Here is a 20,085-nt window from a genome sequence, read left to right on the forward strand (position 1 = left end):
AGCAGCAGACATAGAGCTTTCCACATCACTATCCCCAAAGCGATAAAAGTGATATTTAAGCTCCAGTGTCTAGGAGAACAGCACTGCGGGCTCAACTGCAGAAAGGGGGAGGAGCCACGCATCACAGTAGTGAAGGGGGGGGGGGGGGGGGGTTGACGGAGCAACTCCAGAGAAGCAGCAGACAGAGCGATTTCCACATGTGGGGGGTTGACCCAGTGATGCAAGTGCCTGAGCTGGGACCCACAGACACGCCACGAATCGCAACGGCGTGTCATTCCAACGAGTTAAATAAGATGCTTGTGATTACACGCAAAATAGAAAATAAAAAAAATGTGACGGCTGCCAGCTGGACACATTCACAGGAAAACTGCGATGTTGCGTCTAACACACGCGCCAGTGTTGAAAATAAGGAGGTTGGTGCGCTACGGCACGAAGTGCGTAGTGTCACAGGACAAGACAGCCGTGTGTCGGTGGAAAGAGGCGGCCGGTGCAATCGGCTAGGATGCAGGGGTGAGGCCGCGTCACCACAGCGGCAGGACCACCGACACAGTCACGCAGCCCGGCCCAACGCGCAAGCAGAGACGTACCAGTCGTAACATGTCTGAAAAATGACACTCTCTGTGACTGTAACCGTGACAACAGATTTCATAGGCAGTCAAAGTCCCACCTCTGGCACCTGGGCCCCCCCAGGATGGCTCCTACCGCGTGAAACCCACTTTGCACACTCCCACAAGCCCCCCCCCAAGCTTTACTACACATAACCAATTACAGCCGGCTAGCAAAGGGACCACGTTCAGCACTTGTTTACCACTTGCAACCATTACCAGTCCCAAGGCACCATAGGAACAAAGAGGGGAGGGGGGGTGTTTTGCATATCGACCCCACAAACTTCAACTGGGATTCACCCAATATCACAGGCAGCACTGCCTCTCTGCTATAAAAGAGCAAATTATGTTTTAGGTTTTTTTTTTTTTTTTTTGCAAAAATGGGACAGGCTGTATATTTAAATTTACCTGAACAAAGACAGCATCTGCAAAGCATCCAAGGGGGGAGGGGGCACACAAAAGCCTAATCGAAATCAAACTGCATTTCGACGGAAAGAAAGCCAGACGATGCTGCCTTTAGAATCAGCATGGCACAAGCGTTTTTCAGAGGGATTTTGACACACACAAAAAAAAAAAACATACATAAAGATTAGCTTAGAAAACGGAAGCATGCAATCAGCGCAAACCAGCTGTGCTCATTCCGTGCCCCCCCCCTCCCCTTCAGAATCGATTTTATTTGTAACTGCTGTTCACTCTCACTCCCTCTTTGGGGACGGGGGGGGGATTGCATGGACGTGAGGAATTTGCAGGTTTGTCCTTGAGGGTTTCAGCTGCAGCATGAATGAGATATGCCCTGGTGATTTCCAGAACGTTCCAGAAGAAAGCACCGACTTAACACGCGGCATCAGTCAGCAGTTCCCCAAAAACACGAGAGTAAACGGAGCAATCCTAACCAGGGGCCACAGCCTGGTGCGGTGCGGAAACTACTGGGGAGAGACCCACAAGGGACTGAAATTTCCCCAAATAGCAGTTGGGGGGGGGGGGGGGGGTGCATGTACAGCTGCATGCCTGACTGAAAAGGGGGAGATAAGGAACAAATTAACAGAGCAGCACCACCATTTGATCACAACCCACACGGCAAAGCTCTGGAAATCGATAAATAATTACAGAGGCAATTAGCATCATTAGCATCATAACCGCCTTGTTAGGGCTCCGCGAGTTGAATGCTTTTCACAGAGAGGAGATAAGAGGTCAGGCAAGGCATTTTCACCCATGATGCAACACCCACGCGGAACTGTATTGATTCGGCATCTTGCCTTCCCGGAAAGAGCCACTTTTCATTTTTATTTATTTATTTTTGTAAGTCTGCGAGGCCTCACTCAAATGCCTTTGATCCAGGCAATGAGAGCGGAAAGCAGACGCAGGAGGACACAAGGCACGTTCGACCCCATATATCCAAATTAGATAAATACCAAAAGAAAAATGACTGAGCTGCAAAATCTGTGATGACTGAGCGCCAAGCCAAACACACCTACAATCAACGGGGAGCCAATCAGCTGCCCCCGTTTCCCCACAAACCACCTCACATCTGTAGAGCTAGCAAGTGGCACTTACGGGGGACGGAGGAATTAAGCATTTTCAAATAACCCCGTGTGCGGAGAGGGGCCCCCACTCTGCCATGAGACCCCAAGTCATACTTGGAGAGATGACTGATAAGAGATTAAACAGCTTAAGCTGAGATCACCACACGATCGCATCAGAGAGGCCCGGTTAACAGGAGCTGCTCACATCCACTCCAGGACATTAACAGTTTTAAGTGGATGGTATTAAAAGCAAAGCCATTTTTCAGATAACGAGACCTTTTTAAGCGTTTATAGTTTTTTTAATGCATATAGTTTTACAGATGCTCTAAATGCAAGATGATACAAATCAAATAGAAAATTGATGACGATCGCCATTGCACTTCACCCGAAAGGCATCATCCCTACCCACAGCACCTGTACTTACCCCCTCCCCACTGTCAAATTCACGCCTGTAGAGCCCACCCACTTCACACCAAGTTCATGGCACATGCCCCCCCCAGGCCAGAACGCCACCCCGCACACGACACGCAACACACAGCATCGGCCCGCCAAACAAATGTGGCACTCCACTTTCGCCCCCCTACCTGCGGCTCCTGCCAACTAGTTAAGATTAATACTTATTCTGTCTAGCTGTGTTACTGTGCAATGTAAACCATTAGTATGATGGCGCCATGTACGTAACAGGATGCCCCCTAATCACCAATGTGACAGGTTCAGGGGCTCACCATTTCGCCTCAGTGCCTATCAAGGAGTTTCCTAAACTAGGGACTCCATCTTCAGATGAGGCTTATGAAAAAACTCCTCACAGTTCTACCTATTAAGGGTGAAACAGAAAAGCCTTCCATGGGCATGGACCCAGCAAACTTCAGGTTGTGTGTGTGTGTGTGTGTGTCTTTAATAACCCTGTTACTCTGAATGGATAAATAGATACTAATTTGACTGGCACAAATACTGTAATGGATGCTGTGGAAATACAATGGATTTTAAGCTTCTAAGCTCCTCGGTCCTCAATTCAATTCATGAGGAATTCCACATGTTCATGGATAATTGAAACAAATCATTTCCTATTTCCCCCATAACAGTACTATGCTGAACACGCACACTCAATGGCTAATTTATTAGGCAGACCTGCTTGGAAATGCAGATATCCTACACCTCCAAAAAGCAAATCACATGGCTGCAACTGAATACATGCAGCATACAAACAAGGTCAAGAGGTTCAGTTATGGTTTGAGTGATGCAAGTAATTTTAAACGTGGTGTGATTGTTGGCAGGAGACATGACAGTTCCAGCATCTCAGAAACAACTAATCAGGGATTTTCATGTGCTACAGCGTCAAGAGTTTACAGAAAAATCAACATCCAGTCAATGACTCCTCAATGAGAGAGGTCAATGGAGAATGGGCAAATTCCTTAAAGTTAACAGGAAGGCCACAAATGCAAACAGCTTTGTTGGCATGCAAAAAAACTGCACTGAACACAGAAAACCTCTACCTTCGAAGCAGGTTCGAAGGAGTCCAACCAGCTACTAGTGAGGCATACCTAATAAAGCAGGGCACTGAGTATATGAAAAGCTTTTGAAAATGCATGCAAAACACACAAAAAAAATAAAAGAATACAAAAAAATAGGATATGAGGCCCAGTTTTGTAAGCAAGCCACTGCTCGAAGGCTTGGCATCGAGTCCAAATCTTAGACACTTGGCCTGCTGTCAGTACACATTACCCACAAGCACCCAGCTGTGGTCGACGAGCCGAATGCGACAGAAGCACAGTCTGGGTGGCGGCAAAGCGTTTCATCACACAGGAAGCAGGCTGCTGCCCGCGTCTAGCATTCAAAACATCAAAACCGCACACGGCGTGGCAATCGCAAGCGATTACTCACAACTGTCGGGAGGGGGAGAGACTGCTAAAGGGAGGGGCGAGGCGTGGAAATCAGCTGCGGGAGGGATTACCGCACATAGTCAAATGCCCGGTTTAACCTGATGGGAACCGATTAAACAACCAAAGGGAAGTTAGAAAAACTAGCCCATAACTTGTGGCCCAGACAGTTTGAAAGGTTCATCTGCATCAGGGTTGTGGCTGGGGAGGAGGCCTGTGCCCAAGGTGTAGACTGGACCAGCTGCTCCATACCTCAGAAGTCACTTAGAGAGATGAAGTGGGGTGCATTTTACACAAGGGACCAAAAGAATGTGAAATGGCAGAGTTAAAAACCAGTTCTCCCCTGGTGACAAGCCAACCCTCCATGCAGCATCTATCAACATTCTAGTTCCACAGCTGCCGAACCATCCTCAGATCTCACCTGCAGCCGCCGGTGCTTCAAAACCCAGGAAAATTACACTAAACGAGTCCCAGGGAGGAGCCAAACACCATTTAGGTAATAATGGTCTCATTAAAAAATTTGACCTTCGTATGAGCAGCCAAGGCGGTTTTTAGAGCATGAATCATAGTGCTCGACGTAGACGTGAACTGACTGCTAGGTCGTTATGTGCCAGGCAGAAAGGCTGGCAGCGAGACAAGGATCATGGCTCCCTTCCCATATAGAGCCACCCATCATGTTTGTTTGGTCAGATGTGCGCCGTTGCCTTGGAAGCGCCGTCTCACAGGTCTACATTCCCTGCATTCCCCCAAGGTCCCGGCCCAGTCCGCAAGTACCTGCAGCACTGCAGTACCTGCCTATCACGTACCTAGGATATAAGTCAGAAAGAACAACAGGGACGGATACTGGGACTCCGCAGCAGAGATGCACCCTCAAAAGAACATAGTATGACGCACCCTGCTGCCCCCTCAAGGCCTGTGGAACATCATCAAGAACACCACTGTTTAGTTAAATTGCTTTAACCTAAGGTCTCACAGAGCTAATCTCTGTCATCTAAAGCCTCCAGGCACCCAAGATCTCTGGTACTAGAGAATGACAGGAATGTTGGGGTTGAGCAGACAGCATCTCTGGGGGGCTTGCAGCTTGCACGGACTCACCGAGTTGATGCAGGACAGCTCTTTGTTGAGAAGCCAGGGAAGAGACAGCTTGCCCTCGCCCTTGTAGCAAGACTGGATGCGCTCCTTGATCTTCTCCTTGATGCGGCGCAGGGTGAAGAGGCAGAGTACTGACTCCCTGGGTGGCTTGGCCCGGTTCTTCTGACCTTGCGAAAAGACTGTGAACAGGACGTCCTCATCCTCTGACACACTCAGAGAAGCAGCGAGCTGTTTGCCTGGCCGTCCAAGATAGGCATCCTGGATCAGCCGGTACTCAACGCCATCCTTCGTGCACCCAATGGGGAACTCGACGTAGGAGTAGAACCGAGGATCATCCACGCAAAGCCGGACGATCTTGGAGGTAAAGAACTGCTCACCGCTGGCATCGGCGGACGTAAGCTGGGTGTCTAGCTGCAGCGTGAGATAATAGACAAACTGCTCGCTGCTGAAGCTGTAGATGTAGTAGATGTCAAAGGCTGGGAACTTTGACAGTGTGTCCGAGGGGATCTTAACCTGCGAGGAAACAAACTCATCCTGGTAGACAAAACTGAACATGTCGGCGTTCTCCTCGTTGGCCATCAACTTGCGGCTGGAGAGGGTGGGGAAGTACTCGGACTTGCCGTCAATGGGCGTGCCAATAAAGAGCATGCCATTGAGCCCTCCATGGCCCTCGATAATGACTCCTGACATGGTGCCCGACTCTTTCACACTGGAGAGGTAATGTTCCTTACGGTGGTGTGGCTCGCCTAGCTTGAACAGGTCATCGAGCCGCAGGAACTGGCAGATTCCCTGGGAGGTGCTCCCGCAGGCAATGAGGCGGTTCTGAGCATAGTCCACCAGCAGCAGCTTGTTGACATTGCTGGTTTGCGCCAGCTCATGTGGGCAGGACTGCACGCTGGGCGGTGGGTAGCACTTTTCATTGTCCACCACCGGCCCCGTCATGTGGCTGCGAAGCTTGGTCAGGTTGCTGGACAGCTTGAAGATCCAGTTGACCGCCCCAACGTAGACCTCCCCTGTCTTGTTGTGGATCACCATGTTCGTCAGGCCCAGCTCAGGGGGTGAGAAGGTTTTAAATGGTGTTGATGCAACTTGGGACAGCACCAGTGTGACCAGAGTCCCCATGACCAAAAAGTGCAGGCTGAGGTACGGAGACCCCCAGCATAGTCGCATGATTGCGTCGCTTCAGAAAGTCGTCGCCCGACAGACCTCTCTTTCCACTTGCTCTTTTCTTACTAGCCTATGTTAGCGGTTATCAAAGAAAAAAATAGGGGTGGGGGTGGGGCGCTCAATGATCCAACGTCCTCCTCTCTCTGTGTGGAGTTGTCATCTATGACATCTGCAGCAGCACGGTTGAAAGCCCTGAAAGACAGAACACAATAGATTAAAAAAAAAATTCAACAAGACATTTGATGGAACATTCCCTTATCGATTAGACATCGTCGAGACTGAAACGCCAAGGAAACCCTGCTGGATATTCTGAAGAAAGAGGGGAATTTTAAATCGGAACAAACAAAACACGACAAAGGAACCCGAGGGTGAATTCTTGACAACATTTAATTATCAGGGTAGACAGCAAGAGAGACCAGCAGATTATTATTATTTTTTTTTTTAAAACAACTTTGCTCAAAATCATAACAGAATAGCAGGTTTAACCATGCAGGCGGCGGCACCCCCCCCCACATTAGCTCGAAAGTTGGAGAGTAGCCGGCGGAGACGGCGGCGAGGAACACAAGATGCTACATGAAGCCAGCAGCTCTGCCAACTCCCTCAGAGCAGAGCCTCCGCCAGTGGATGCCGTATTAATAAACGGCCCTTTTCCTCCTCCTAATTAGCACAGTGTTCCGAAAAGGATTTGGGCGAAGCGCCGAGTGCGGTGTTTTTTTTCCCCCCTTGGTGTGGGAATTTCTGGCACCACAGTGACTGGCTCAGGTACGAGGGTTCAAAAAAAGTCCTCCTTTGTAAAGATGCTTTTTGGTGCCGGTAAGGGACAGCCTCGCTTATGGGAAGTGGACGAACAAACGCTGCCACCTTCCTAATCTTAGAAAGAAAGCCTTCGTGAGGGTCTCCCATGCAGAGTGTCTCACACCTCAGCCAAAAACTTCCCTCTACCCTGCCCCGGCACTAATATGCTAATCGCCTGGTGCGCCAACCTAGCACTGACAGCCAGAAGCAGAACAAAACAAAATCTGAGCCAACGTTTACCACGAGACAACTCCAGGGGATCAGGGACTCCACGAGTCCAGCTGCACTTCATCCCAGTTCTTTCACCACAGAGAGGACAGCTACTACTGACAAAAAAAAAAAAAAACTCAGAAGAGAAAACGTAAGCAGAACATCACTATCTGTCAAGGCTGCGCTTTAGCAGACTGATATCAACTGAACTAAGATAACTAAAAGTGCATACCAACAGGAAGACTCCAGAACAACCATCACTGCCAAAATGACATCATACAGATCAAACATCACGGCTTCTTTCGCCACATTTAGGTATAAATGGATTGGTGTTACTGTAAATGCTGAGTCAGCACAAGGAATTGACGGTTCTAATAAACTCAGCTCAATTTAACCTTGGATTAAGATACAGATATAGAAACTCTATGGGGAGCTGTTTCGAGGGGAAAAAAGGCCAAAACAAAAAATTGAAGATGGAAATGTAAATTAAACACCAGCAACCGTAGACTAGGGGTAGTCCCTCTCCTCTTACAGACAATTATATAACACAAGCAAAAGAAAGAAAATTTTCACACTATTTAGAAATGCTACTCAACCAATCATGGCTCAGAGGAAACATACACTCCCACAATTCCACAGGCTAATGTCAGTTGATTGAGACTTACATCAGCTTAATTTTTATTCTGGAACAGAAATAGCCAATCTGTGTTGATTAGAAATGTGCTCTCCAGTCTGCAGTATGGGGCAAGGAGCCTCTTTCAATCCACTCGCACAGTAGAGAACATCCTCACATGATAACTCCTCTACTGCCACAATCTCTTACTTGAGAGGAGGATCCTTAATGCAACCAACTGGAGAACGACACCCTTACCATGGACTCTAGCCTACTAAAGTCTGACGAGCTGCCACTGGCAAGGTGGCTGAGTAATGTTATTGAAAAAAATAACATTAGCTGTCAACGTGCACTGCCCAGGTAACGCTACAAAAAAAAATTACATAAATTTGAGCAAGAATGAGAAAACTGAAGAGCAGTATTGCGTGGTTAAAGAAGGTAGAAAAATTATGGGATGTTTGCAGTTTGTAAATCCATTCCCCATCCTAAAGATTTAATTCCCTTTTCTATTCATAACCACAGTACATCCAGAACCTTAATATCTAGAGTAAGAGATTTCAACAAACCGTGGCTGCTTTGGTTACATAAGGAGAAAAACGTCACCTGTGGAATGTGGGCAAAAACACTTTGTAAAATAGGTATTCCACGATCTAAAGAAACATTCTTCATATATACAGTGCAACATGCTCTTCTCATGAGCAGAGACCATAATAAGTCGGTCTACAGTCAGCACTACACTGCAGACAACAAAAACACACGGATAGAGGGACACTGGAGCCAGGGAAAGGGGCTTTAATTAGTCCAACAATTAATTAATTAATATGTTTTGGAATTAAATGCTAAGGCCCAATCACACTTGAAGACTGTTGAAGTTATTTTGAGTGGTGGGTTCTCCAAACAATGAGTCATAAATATAATTAATCTCAGAATGTTTATAATTAGCTATTCACAAGTTTATTATTTATCACGAACACACGGCGTGCGCTCAGAATCAAAAATCGACAGAGCATAACTTCCTCTGACAAATTCCAATATAAGTAAACGAAAAACATGAAGCCAGCTTGGAGTGAAAATCTCTTTAGATGCGTGGGAAACAGTCCGATAACGACCGGGATAAAGTCAGCATCATTTATAGGCGAAAACCCACTTCCACTATAAGCGGCTGATACACCAACAGTCGGCCGTCGGCTGCAGGTTAAAAGTGAGTGGCTATTTACCGCCGCTAATTCCCTGTAAAATGGTGATCTATTTTGCTTTGCACACTCGCGCACTAAATAGAAAAATGACTGTCTTGTGGAATTATTTTAATGTTAGCGAAAACAACATTAAACGCAAACATTGCTAAAATTTCAGGAGGAGGAACGAATTACTAACATTCCAACAAAACAAATTTGACTGCTCAGTGAAGAGTATGAAGAGTTTCTGAAAAACAAATCCGTAAGGCTGAGGTACTGCCAAATAACGATAGTCTGTCGTTATCGCAAGAATTTGATAGCAAAATAGAACTCAGTACAGACAATGTAAAATCAAAAGATTACTCGGAAAATCAATGAGTTATTCACACTTGATGATCAGCCATTCTCTGTTATGTTATAATTACATAAGATGTATACAGTTATAAAATATAGTATCGCATGCCAGAGATGGTGTTTTACCAAAAAATAAATACGTTTTCTTATTTTTTAACATCAATTATTAATTTATAATTTATTTGTGTGGAGTGTCCCTTTAAACTTACTTAAGCAGAACCTCCCATACAATCGGTATCGGTGTCAGTTTTCGAAATAATCGGTATCGGCCAGTAATCGGTGCCTCACTACTAGCAACGTACGTAAATTACTGTAAGCATAAAAGACACAGCGACGTAACTGCACAAAAAAAAATATTAAATAAAAGGCAAAGCGGGGATTGAGGGATATGGCACGCTGATTGGACTTCTTAGAAATCTGTAGTAACACAGCTAAAGTCAATCCCACCCCCACTGCTCCGGCCCCCGAAAGGGGAAATAAATAAATGAGAATGCATGGAGTCACAGATTCTCGACAGCGCCGGTAAACCCGTCTTCCCAGATAATAGCCAGAGAGCCACAGTGCACCGGTGATTTATTGCTTTTGGCATATCAATTACGGCGCCCTGCACAAGAAAGAGCGACTGGCACTCAAACGGAATTTCTACACGCTGCATTTTTAACACGTAGGTCGCATATTGCCTGTACCACACGTCCCCCCCCCCACTCCCAGCACCGCGCGCGCGCCCGCCACGCCCCGCTTCTGAGGAAACTCGTGCTACCCATTCAGGGCACACGGGTTGAATTTGGGCGTAGCGGCTGGAACGAGGCGCTTCTGGTTTGGAAACGTTAACGACGACGGGTCCCCGAGGCAGGTGCCATCCTGTAATTATCAGTAAAGACAGCAGCATACCTGCGCCTTGCCGGTTTGGCGTAAAAAGACTGTAAAGTGACACCAGGGAGGGGAAAAAAACGACTTCAGAGCTGGGGAATGCTGTGTTTAGTTAGGGTTGGCGGCAGCAAATCAAATCCATACGACGACGCCGACAAAACGACTCCGTTTTTAAACAATTTTCCTATATAGCTCTCTTTTAGAAAAGGAAAAATTATGTTCACACGGCTTCCAGAGAACCTGTGCAACAGATATATTAGCGGCGTTAATGACCGTTACAGGCGCTGCCCGCACTAATATTGTGTGAAGAAAAAGCTGACATTGACAAAGCCAGCCCTGAAAATGAAGGAACTGCACAAAAAGGCGATTCAATACGAGAGTCACTTTTACTGACAATATAAATCAAGTCTGGACTGCAAGCTTTGGAGCCCTACCAAGGGAGGGAAGGCAGCCAAACTAAACCACAGGGCAGCTGGAATATCAGGGCCAGGAGGATGCCTTTCTCGGAGCGTGGTGGGAGTGTGCGTCTGGCAGGTGCCTGGGAGACTGCCCCCTCCCAAATAGGGTTACATGCCACGCGGCAGGTGATGGACCATCCCTTTGCGCAGCCCGTTTATGCACTTGTGTTGCAAATCAGAAAGAAAAAAAATAATTCTAAGATTTACACCTGGTATTCAGGGCAGTTGAAGGGGGAGGGGGTTGGAACAAAAAAGGAGAAAAAAAAAACCACAGTTTTGCTGCACCTCTAACCTTTACCCCTAATTACATCTTACTTAGCTGCCCAGGGGCAGGCCACTGAGGCAGAACAAGGGGTAAGTAGATTCAATGCTAACAATCTTGTTAGCAAGCCAGACTGCCTGACAGTAACAGATATTTATTAAATACATATCATTGTCTAGATAATGAACAAAGGGTGTAAAAGTGTGTGGGGGGGAAGGGGGCTCTAGAGAACTTTTAGCCTGCTGGGTTTGTCATCACAACCCATTCCCAAGGCTTAAACTGCCCAATTAGCGATTAATTATCTATACTGGATACACCTTAAGATTCCCCCACAGATGCAAAACGTCACATCCAACCAGCATCTGTTCCACGGGACACCAGAGGAGTGGCCGCTAAACATGCACTTAACTGGAGTGGAGACGCATAACATGCAGTAAGCAGCTGCCAATTGATGTGAAAATATCACAAAGACGGAGATAATGAGGTAAGTAAGAGGCGAGCCTGGGAGACGAGGCCCTTCAGGAATTCAGCTCAACACCCCAGTATTAAATCTATGACAAATTTATTTTGAGACTCTCTCTCCTCTCACGCCAAAACGTTCCCAGGAGCCTCTGCTTATTATGCATTTGCTCGACTGGCGTGAAAATTTGACGTTTAGGAAACATCTGCACCCGACTAAAGAAACTCCATCTATGACCCTCGGCTCTCTGGCTGCAGGTAGGATAACAAATCTGACATACACGCTGTCGCTAGAGTTTTTTTCTTGGGGGATAAATTTACCGGCCACAACAAGGTGACTGCTGGGTTAGGCTTATTCTTCTAAAAGTAGAGAGAACAGAGACACCATGTATTAACTACGTGGGTTATATATACTTACACTTTATATAGTTTAAATAAAATGTCATATAAATGACATATAAAAGCCACTACTGCATGATAACAGTAAGGGGTAACTATAATGATGATGAATACTGAGTGACAGCATGATGATGAAGATGATGATGATGGGAAACATTCGGGATTTACCTGCATGAAAACCATTTTGAGTGATACATTGATATACTTTCAACATTGCAATCCTGCTACCGGGATAAGAAGTCAATAGGTGGATGGATGAATCACCATTAAAGTTTTTAATCAAATGACATCTATTCTCTGGGATGGAAAGGGCAGCAGATAATAAACAGTTAAAATCCTGAAAACTAAGGACAGCATTGAGTTTCACATGTCAAACATTAATTTGCTTATTTAGCAGACATTTTTTTGTCCAAAGTGATGTACAAGTGAGGATCATACAGCTGGGTCAGACACAATCCCAGGGGCAACAGGGGTTAACAGCCTTACTCAAGGGCCCAAGAGTGACATCACTCAGCCAGACATGGGATTTGAACCAGCAACCTTTCAATTACCAGAACTGAGTGCTAACCTGCAGTCAGGCACCACCCCATGTGCCTGCCAGACTGCTGTGTTAGATAAGACTCGTGCCCTCCAGGCCTGTCCCACTAAACTCTGCTCTCCGATCTTACTACTTAGATGCCTTTTTGAACAAAAATGGCAAAAAAGGCGGGCCTATCACAGTTACATACCACCACAGAAAGCAGCTGCTGAAATTAACGACGATCATTTGAGCTGAGCAGTTTTCCAGACTTGTGCCATTGCTTTAAGAGTCACCAAATTGAGCATGAGTCACAAAGTGTGCCAAGTGTCACTTGAAATCTCACGATAAGATCAGATACGCAAGAACTGGGTGGGGTCATTAAATGTACCTCAATTGCTTATCATTTCTCTCTGTGTTTTTGGCACAAAAAAATCAGTCGTGACTGCAGCTCCTCTGCCCATCCTGACACATCCATGTGAATACCAATATTTAGCTCATTTGTGTGTTCACTGCAAACATTTACCACAGGAGAAACAAATTATACAGTGAGCAGCCTATCAACACACTCTGTAATTATCAAAAGGTCAAATCTGGGGGGGGGGGGGGGGGGTTATGATTGTACTGCTTTGCTTCTTACAATTTGCTACTTTAATAACCACCTGTGTGCACCCCTGAGGTCAATGAAGTGTGTGTGTAAAAAAGGAATGGATATAAAATTTTAACAAGGACATTTCTAGTATTATCCCTACTGGCATCGTAAATTGTCACAAATGTTGGTAAGACTGAAACAAGGGCCATAGGACAAACGCGCTATACTGAGAATCCATGTGTTCGCAAGAAGCATTTAAGGCAAGCTAGCTGACAGAATTGACATTAACCCTCAACCTACCTTATGAGCTGGCCACCACAATTCAAGTGGGGCTATTAAGGACATGAGTTTGGGACCTTATACCTTACAGCTCTATGAACAAGCATACCAGGAACAAAAAGAGTTACCTCACAGTGGGAAAACAGCTAGAGTCATGCAATGAGAAGGGACCTTTGGCCCCTTAAAGGCTATTTGTTCCAACCCATATCATTCCCCTTCTGGAGGTGGATGCTGAAGAAATATGATACTGCAGACCAGGGGCACAGGAGCAGACAACAGGGAAATCAAATAGAGAGGAAAATAGTTTCCGTCTTCCACCAAGAAAGGGCTCAATCCTGTCAACCCAAGCAATTAAGCTACACAATACTGAAAACCAGACCTATTTAGAGTTCTCTCAGTAAGTGTGCCGTGGTAATCAGCAGAGCAATTAGCTCTGCACAACAGTAAGTGTGGTCACCACGTGAGGGATTGGGGCCTGTGGGAGACCAGCATATTTGCACCAACCCCGGATGGCTAAAGACATGTCCACACCCACAAACATGTAAATTTTGCTTCCTCTGATCATGAAACACACGCACGAAACCCAAGGCATCAATGGGTAACGCCAATCGCCAGTGTGTCCAAAACCAAGCCCATATATCATGACAGGGAGAGGAAGCAGTCAGCATTCACTTGCTGTAAATGATCAGAATCACCAAAGAACTCCACCCCTTCCCATAAAGCCAGGGGCACTCTGGGGCTTCTTCACCAATGACTCACATGCAAATTCCTCACCAACGGCATTATCTGAACTCCCATCTAATTGTGAAAGTCATACTTACAGTATAGTGCCGGAACCCGTGTGTGTGTGTATATACGTACATACATACATACACACACACACACACACACACAATATATATATATATATATATATATATACACACACATATATATATATATACATACACATATATACTACATATATATACATATTTACATACACACATATATATATATATATACACACACACACACACACACACACACACATACATACATACTGTATATATACACACAAACACAGTTCACTAGCAGGATCCCACACAGGATGGCTGACTGGCAGGATCCTAGCAAACCCACAATCCTGAAGTTAGTGGCCCAGCTGTGACCACCACACCATCCCACAGAAGCTGAAAGCACTACTCAAGTTTGAGAACCTGCACCAACATCCTGGCCAAAAAGAACCCCAGAAGAAACAGGGTTGTTTGCAGATATAATGCAAACTACTGGCAAAAATACATTTATAAAGTCAGAATCCTTTTATTCACCAAGCACAAGAAGTACAATGAGTTTAGGAGGAGGTTCATTCATTTTTTATTTATACACACACACACACACACACACATATATATATACACACATATATACATATAAATACACATATGTATATATATGTACATATATATATGTGTATATGCATGCAAGTTAGTAGGATAGTAAAAGTGGTGTGTGGTAAAAGAAAAAACACACACACTGAAGTACTACTGTTTGCTTTCCAAATCTGAACAAATACAAAACCCTACCATGGCACTTTGTACAGCAGCTGTAATGAGACAACTGCGTACCATTTTAAGTGCAACAACATCATGTGTTAATTTTGATTCAGGTATCAAACAGGTTCTAAATGTAGGGGGGCCTCTTCCTGCAAGCCCACACAACAATATACAGTCTCTTGTAAAATGCCTCCAACTCTGTCCCAACTAAAATGACTCAGTAGATTGGGGTGGGGGGGATGGGGGGTAGTTTACACTTTGGTGACAGACATTCCGAATAGAGGCTGAGCTGAAAGGAATGGGGTTAGAAAAAGCACCAGGGCCCCAAGATGGGAACTAGTAATCTGGATCTTTAACTGCTGAACTGGCTGTATTTTCAAGACTTCACACCAGCATTGTGCAAATCGAAAGGATCAAACAAGGACAGGATATTCAAGACACACATCGGTCCTCATTTCTGCAACCTTGGTGGGACAGCCAGCCACTGATGGCCTTCAGTATACAGCGGCAACCCCAGCTTAAACGCTGATGGCTCAGGTCGCAGAAGACACTTAGCTATTGAGCAGCAGACTGAACCTGAACTGCTCCAGCAAAAAACTGCAGGAAAAGTAAGACTGCAACCATTGAATATTTTGATATATAATTTTTCAATCAGACCTGGATTATTACATCATAATACTGTCTTTATAAACTCATAATTCACTAACATCATAAAGTGTGAAAATGTTGAATATATTAATGAACAGCATACAGTTTTCCACAGAACAGCACAAACAAGCTGAATGATTTTATTACAAAAGTTACCATCAGTTAAATCATTCAAGAGATATCTTTAACCAAAACCTGGCACCTCCGAAAAAAACATCAAGATGCCTCATAGCTGTTTCACAAAGCATACTGCTGAAAAGAAGGCTGTCATTCCAATTTATTTTTTGCATATTTTACTGCATACAGAACCACTGTGTGAAAAAACTGTTTTTGCCGTTACTGGCCAGCTTGATTTTCTTGCTTTCCCTCTGCCTTTTTCTTCCTCTCAGTTTTAACAGACGTGCCACAAACGTCTTCACCACCACTCTGCTTTATAAAGTGAAATTGGAATGTTCTGTGATTGTCCTATTTGCAGAAATGCCAAAGTAACTGCTATAGATCAACATTACACATAATGTATGTTAGTCTTTTTTATTTGTAACATTCTCATGATTTATCAAAATGATCAAGTTGTAGTTGCAGGGCATGGAGAGGGCACTTAGAAGCAAGCATGGTCACTAGCTTGAGCAAGCAATTCAGAAGATACTTTAGAGCGATAGTCATTGAGGAGAGAAGGGGCAATGATGCTTTATAGAAGGAAGGAATGGAGATGCTGACCAGAATTCTAGGGCTCTGACTGAGCAGACGGTGCAAAGGTTCAAGGGACAGTTGGCAGTTTCACTACATATGACTGCCGGAGAATTAACAGCTTTGGAAACAGGCTGTCTGGCTTCATGTGCCCCTTCCGAAACTCTTACAGTTGCAGAGCAGCAGCTGTTTATAGCTGCTAGAGAACACAGTAGACCACCATACGTCTGTTTTAATCCTATTACCAGATGCCGGCTCCCATCAGAATCCCCTCCCGTACTCGATTCTAGAGTAGGCTGTAATTACCACGTCTGGATGGAACCAGAGGGTAACAGCGTTGCGATTCTCCTGGGTGCAGAAGTATTAACCGTGGTGTTCCACAATTCTCGTGGCTCGCCGAAGTCTGGCATGAGGTGAAACTATCTTCCTTCAGTTGCCCCTTGTCCCCCACCCCCAAGTTATCAGATGAACCTTGAGCCTAACTTCTATTCATTCTTAGCTTTTGGATGCTCTGTTGCTTTAATTTGTCCATCTCCAAAAAAAAGGGCCAGAACGTGAAAGCTTGGTCACAGACTAGGCCAACACTTGGACCAGTCCTGATCTGCATCGGAGTGCCAAATCTGAAATGGCCTAGTGCCGTGCAAACATCGAAATGGACTCAGGGAAATCAATCAATTTCTGAAAACATTATGGCATTTTTGGCAAAATTAAGCAGGAAAATATAAGTTTTGCAGCTGGTTGGCTGCATAGTGGTCCTAGATTCACAGCTCGGTACTGACCTTTGCAGTGAAAGCCTTTCATTTATTCCAGTGCTATTTGTGCCAACACAATTACACCAGACTAATGAACAACCAGCAGAGATGGGGATAGGGGGGTGGCTGTAGAAATTTGCTTCTCCTAGCCTTTTAAATCTAAAGGCTAGATTTGCATCTGAGATATAAACTAAAGTCTTAATTAAAACCCAGATGCACAAGCTAATAACGCTGGCTTACAAAATAAAAATCTACACGATTCACTGCTGATGTGACCTTTGACGTGATCCATGGCACACACATTTCAAAAGGGACAGATTACCAGATGGCGCTGCGACTCTCAAATGCATAAACAGAGCAGTGAACGGACGCACAAGAGGATGGGAATCACCAGAAGGAAAAAAACAAAAAACTTGAAGCTATTCCAGCTTGGACAGTAACATCTGGTTCGCTTCTGGACTGCGTCATGCTCTGATTGGCTGAATCACATCACATGGCAGGCCACAGAGGTTCAGACCCAAGCAAGTGACCACTCAGTAAAGGGGACAAATAAAAGCAGCGTGAAAACCCTCATCATATGGTGTGCACTGCGGCTTGCATGAGTGCGTGTGCACATGCATGTGTGCTGGCAGCAGACATTGTGCTCAGTGCAGAGCCAGCTGAAGATGTGGTCTTCATTAGCTGAGCAACGGCAAACTATTCCAGTTATGTTTTCTCAACACCACGGGTAGAGATATAGCCACCAGGGAGTTCAAAAATCAAATGAAATCTCATGTGGAAAGTGAGCCCTCTTCCCACCCCTAGACTCAAAAAACAAATCTGCAAAGGCTTAAATTTAAACACTTAGGACCATTAGCAGTCATACGATGCCTGAAAATGCAGCAGAAAGATGTGGTCAAATTATACAGGGGGAAAGTAGCCCAGACCTGTATCCACTACATTTAAATCTATGCCGATGACAATGAAATCTATCCACCCCAACACCTGTACTGGGAAACTGTCATCATACATCATAAATATTCATTATCATTTCCATTGCTAGTCAGTGAAAAAATAACCAGCATTTTTTCCAGCTGCATTCTAGTCAATTCAGATTACAAACTCCTGCAATGGTTAAACAGTTAACACAGAAATTTTAAGCTAGGCATTTTTCATACTGTCATACCATCCAGACATTATACCACAGCATGCAGTATTTTGACTGCATTTTATTTTCAAAAGCAACACTATTCTGGTACCGTGAAATATCTGCAAGAAAATTTGCAGAGCGCCCCATCCTGCAAGGGGTGGGTATTGTTTGGGGTTTTTTCCAGATACCGGTGTTAGAACAACACCTTTAAAATAGTGCTGGTGCAAAAACAGTGCCTGAACCAGTCATTTTAAGGGAGGGGGGAAGCACAAAACAAAGGTCGATGACAGCAAAGAATGGCTTTTTATTTCTAAGGCAAATTTGTACTTAAAAATGAACAACAGGCCCATATTAACTTAACACCTTAAATACATAAATACAAAACATTTAAATTCATGGTAAATAAACCCTAACACTACAATAATTCAACAATAAATAACTCAACACTAACTCATGTGCTCGTGGGACTTTCAGGAAACACTATTACATACTTTTGGTCTTTAGCACATATTAGACACATACACAAATTATTCATACATGCATACACACACATACATACAGCAGAACTGGAGGTACCAGTCAGACAGCATAGCATATTGGACCAGTGCCAGCCCTTTAAATAATATATTTGTCATGTCTTGTGGGGTAATTGTACTGTATGTAATGTCATGTGTAGTGTTAATGTTAATTGTTATAAATAGTGGTGTGTGCGCGTGCCGCCGTGTGTTTTCTGGAGTGGTCAGGACGGCCAGCACAGTGGGCAGTGAGTGTCAGGACCAGTTGGTGCTTAGTATATGGTCCTTTTAAGGGCTGCAAATACAGAGCATTCCTGCTAAACGAAACTGCTTCATCTTCTTCCTGCTGCCGTGATGCCTGGGTCTGCCGGTTATTACACTGGTGCGAGAAGTAGGATGCCAGAAGCGGCCCCACTGGCTATACTGGAGCAGATCCTCCTGGACATCACTCTGACAGCTCGCTCCAGCCTGGCAGACCGGTGGGCGTCTGTGGAACGGTGGAGTGGGAGAAGAAGCGGCAGCCGTTTCGCGTCGAGGCCGGCTCAGGACTGCAAGCTCCAAGAAAGGAAGCTTGTCTGCTGGTGCTACTGGGAGAGGGGACATCAGGGAGTTTTGCCCTGAAGCACAGGCCAAATTTGCCAGGAGATAAGCGGGGGGGTGGACGACACATTGAGGGAGGTGCCTCCTCATCCTCTGAAAATGCCCCGAGCCCATGCAGCACGGTTTCAAAACGCCCCTGCCAGACTGCCATACCACCAAAGCACTCCATGACCATGCAGCACGCCCTTAAGCCACACCTGCCAGCCTGCTAGGTCTCTGTCTGAGAAGACGTCATAGACTAAGGAAGGCGACAGTTCTCAGGGAGTATGACCGCTCACCGGCCAGTGAGGGCTCTCAACTCGCCAGTGACTAAGAAACTACTAGCAATACTAGCTTCAAGCACAACCACCAGAGGCAGCAGGCTGAGGCTGCAGAGGTGGTACTGCTCACCTATGAAGAGGCGAGGCGTGCCGCACCATGGAGGTCCAGCTAGACCGGAAGTACCACAAGCTGGATGATAGGCATGACCAGAGCTGAACAGTTGGTGTTCAGTGTTTGTCCATTTAGGGGTTGCAGATAAAGTTGGCTCTTGCTAAACAAAACTGCCTCGTCTGCTTCCTGCGGTGAGGCCTACATCTGCCAGTTTCTACAATGTACACAGACATACGTGCATCGTGTATATATACATACATACACACACACATATCTCCCATAATATGGAATGATATTGAAGGAAAACATTTGTTATAATGAATTAAAAGTATTTCAGAAGACGTAATTTCATTAAATTATTATTATTTTTTTAAATACGTCAATTTAAAATATTGATGTCAACTCTCATGGACATTGTTGACTAATCACAGCAGCCCTAATCAAAATTCATTATTGCTCTTTACCCACAGGCTTTTACATTGCTAAATTACTACTACATTACTACCACTAGATAATTCTCTATTCACACCTTGCAGTTTAGGGATAAAGAGTGGAAGTGGGAGTAACATGGGGGGGGGGGGGAAAGAGGTTAATATAAGC

The 20,085-nt window shown here is 45.1% G+C and overlaps 1 protein-coding gene and 1 long non-coding RNA gene across 3 annotated transcripts in view; one reads left to right on the top strand and one right to left on the bottom strand.

Moving 5' to 3' along the window:
- Positions 1 to 20,085, bottom strand: part of LOC111851714 (plexin-A1-like) — a 145,845-nt gene that overhangs the window by 112,592 nt on the left and 13,168 nt on the right. For both annotated transcript variants that reach the window (XM_072715431.1, XM_072715430.1), the window contains exon 2: positions 5,101 to 6,456. In XM_072715431.1, coding sequence (XP_072571532.1) covers positions 5,101 to 6,267 — 1,167 coding nt within the window. In that variant the 5' untranslated portion in view covers positions 6,268 to 6,456. The remainder of the gene's footprint in view (positions 1 to 5,100; positions 6,457 to 20,085) is intronic.
- LOC140592283 (uncharacterized) lies at positions 10,190 to 19,732 on the top strand. Its single transcript, XR_011992626.1, has 3 exons — positions 10,190 to 11,485; positions 11,607 to 11,718; positions 18,906 to 19,732. It is a non-coding gene; the product is annotated as an uncharacterized lncRNA (long non-coding RNA).

This window comes from Paramormyrops kingsleyae, chromosome 8 (assembly GCF_048594095.1).
Source record: "Paramormyrops kingsleyae isolate MSU_618 chromosome 8, PKINGS_0.4, whole genome shotgun sequence".
Lineage (NCBI taxonomy): Eukaryota > Metazoa > Chordata > Actinopteri > Osteoglossiformes > Mormyridae > Paramormyrops > Paramormyrops kingsleyae.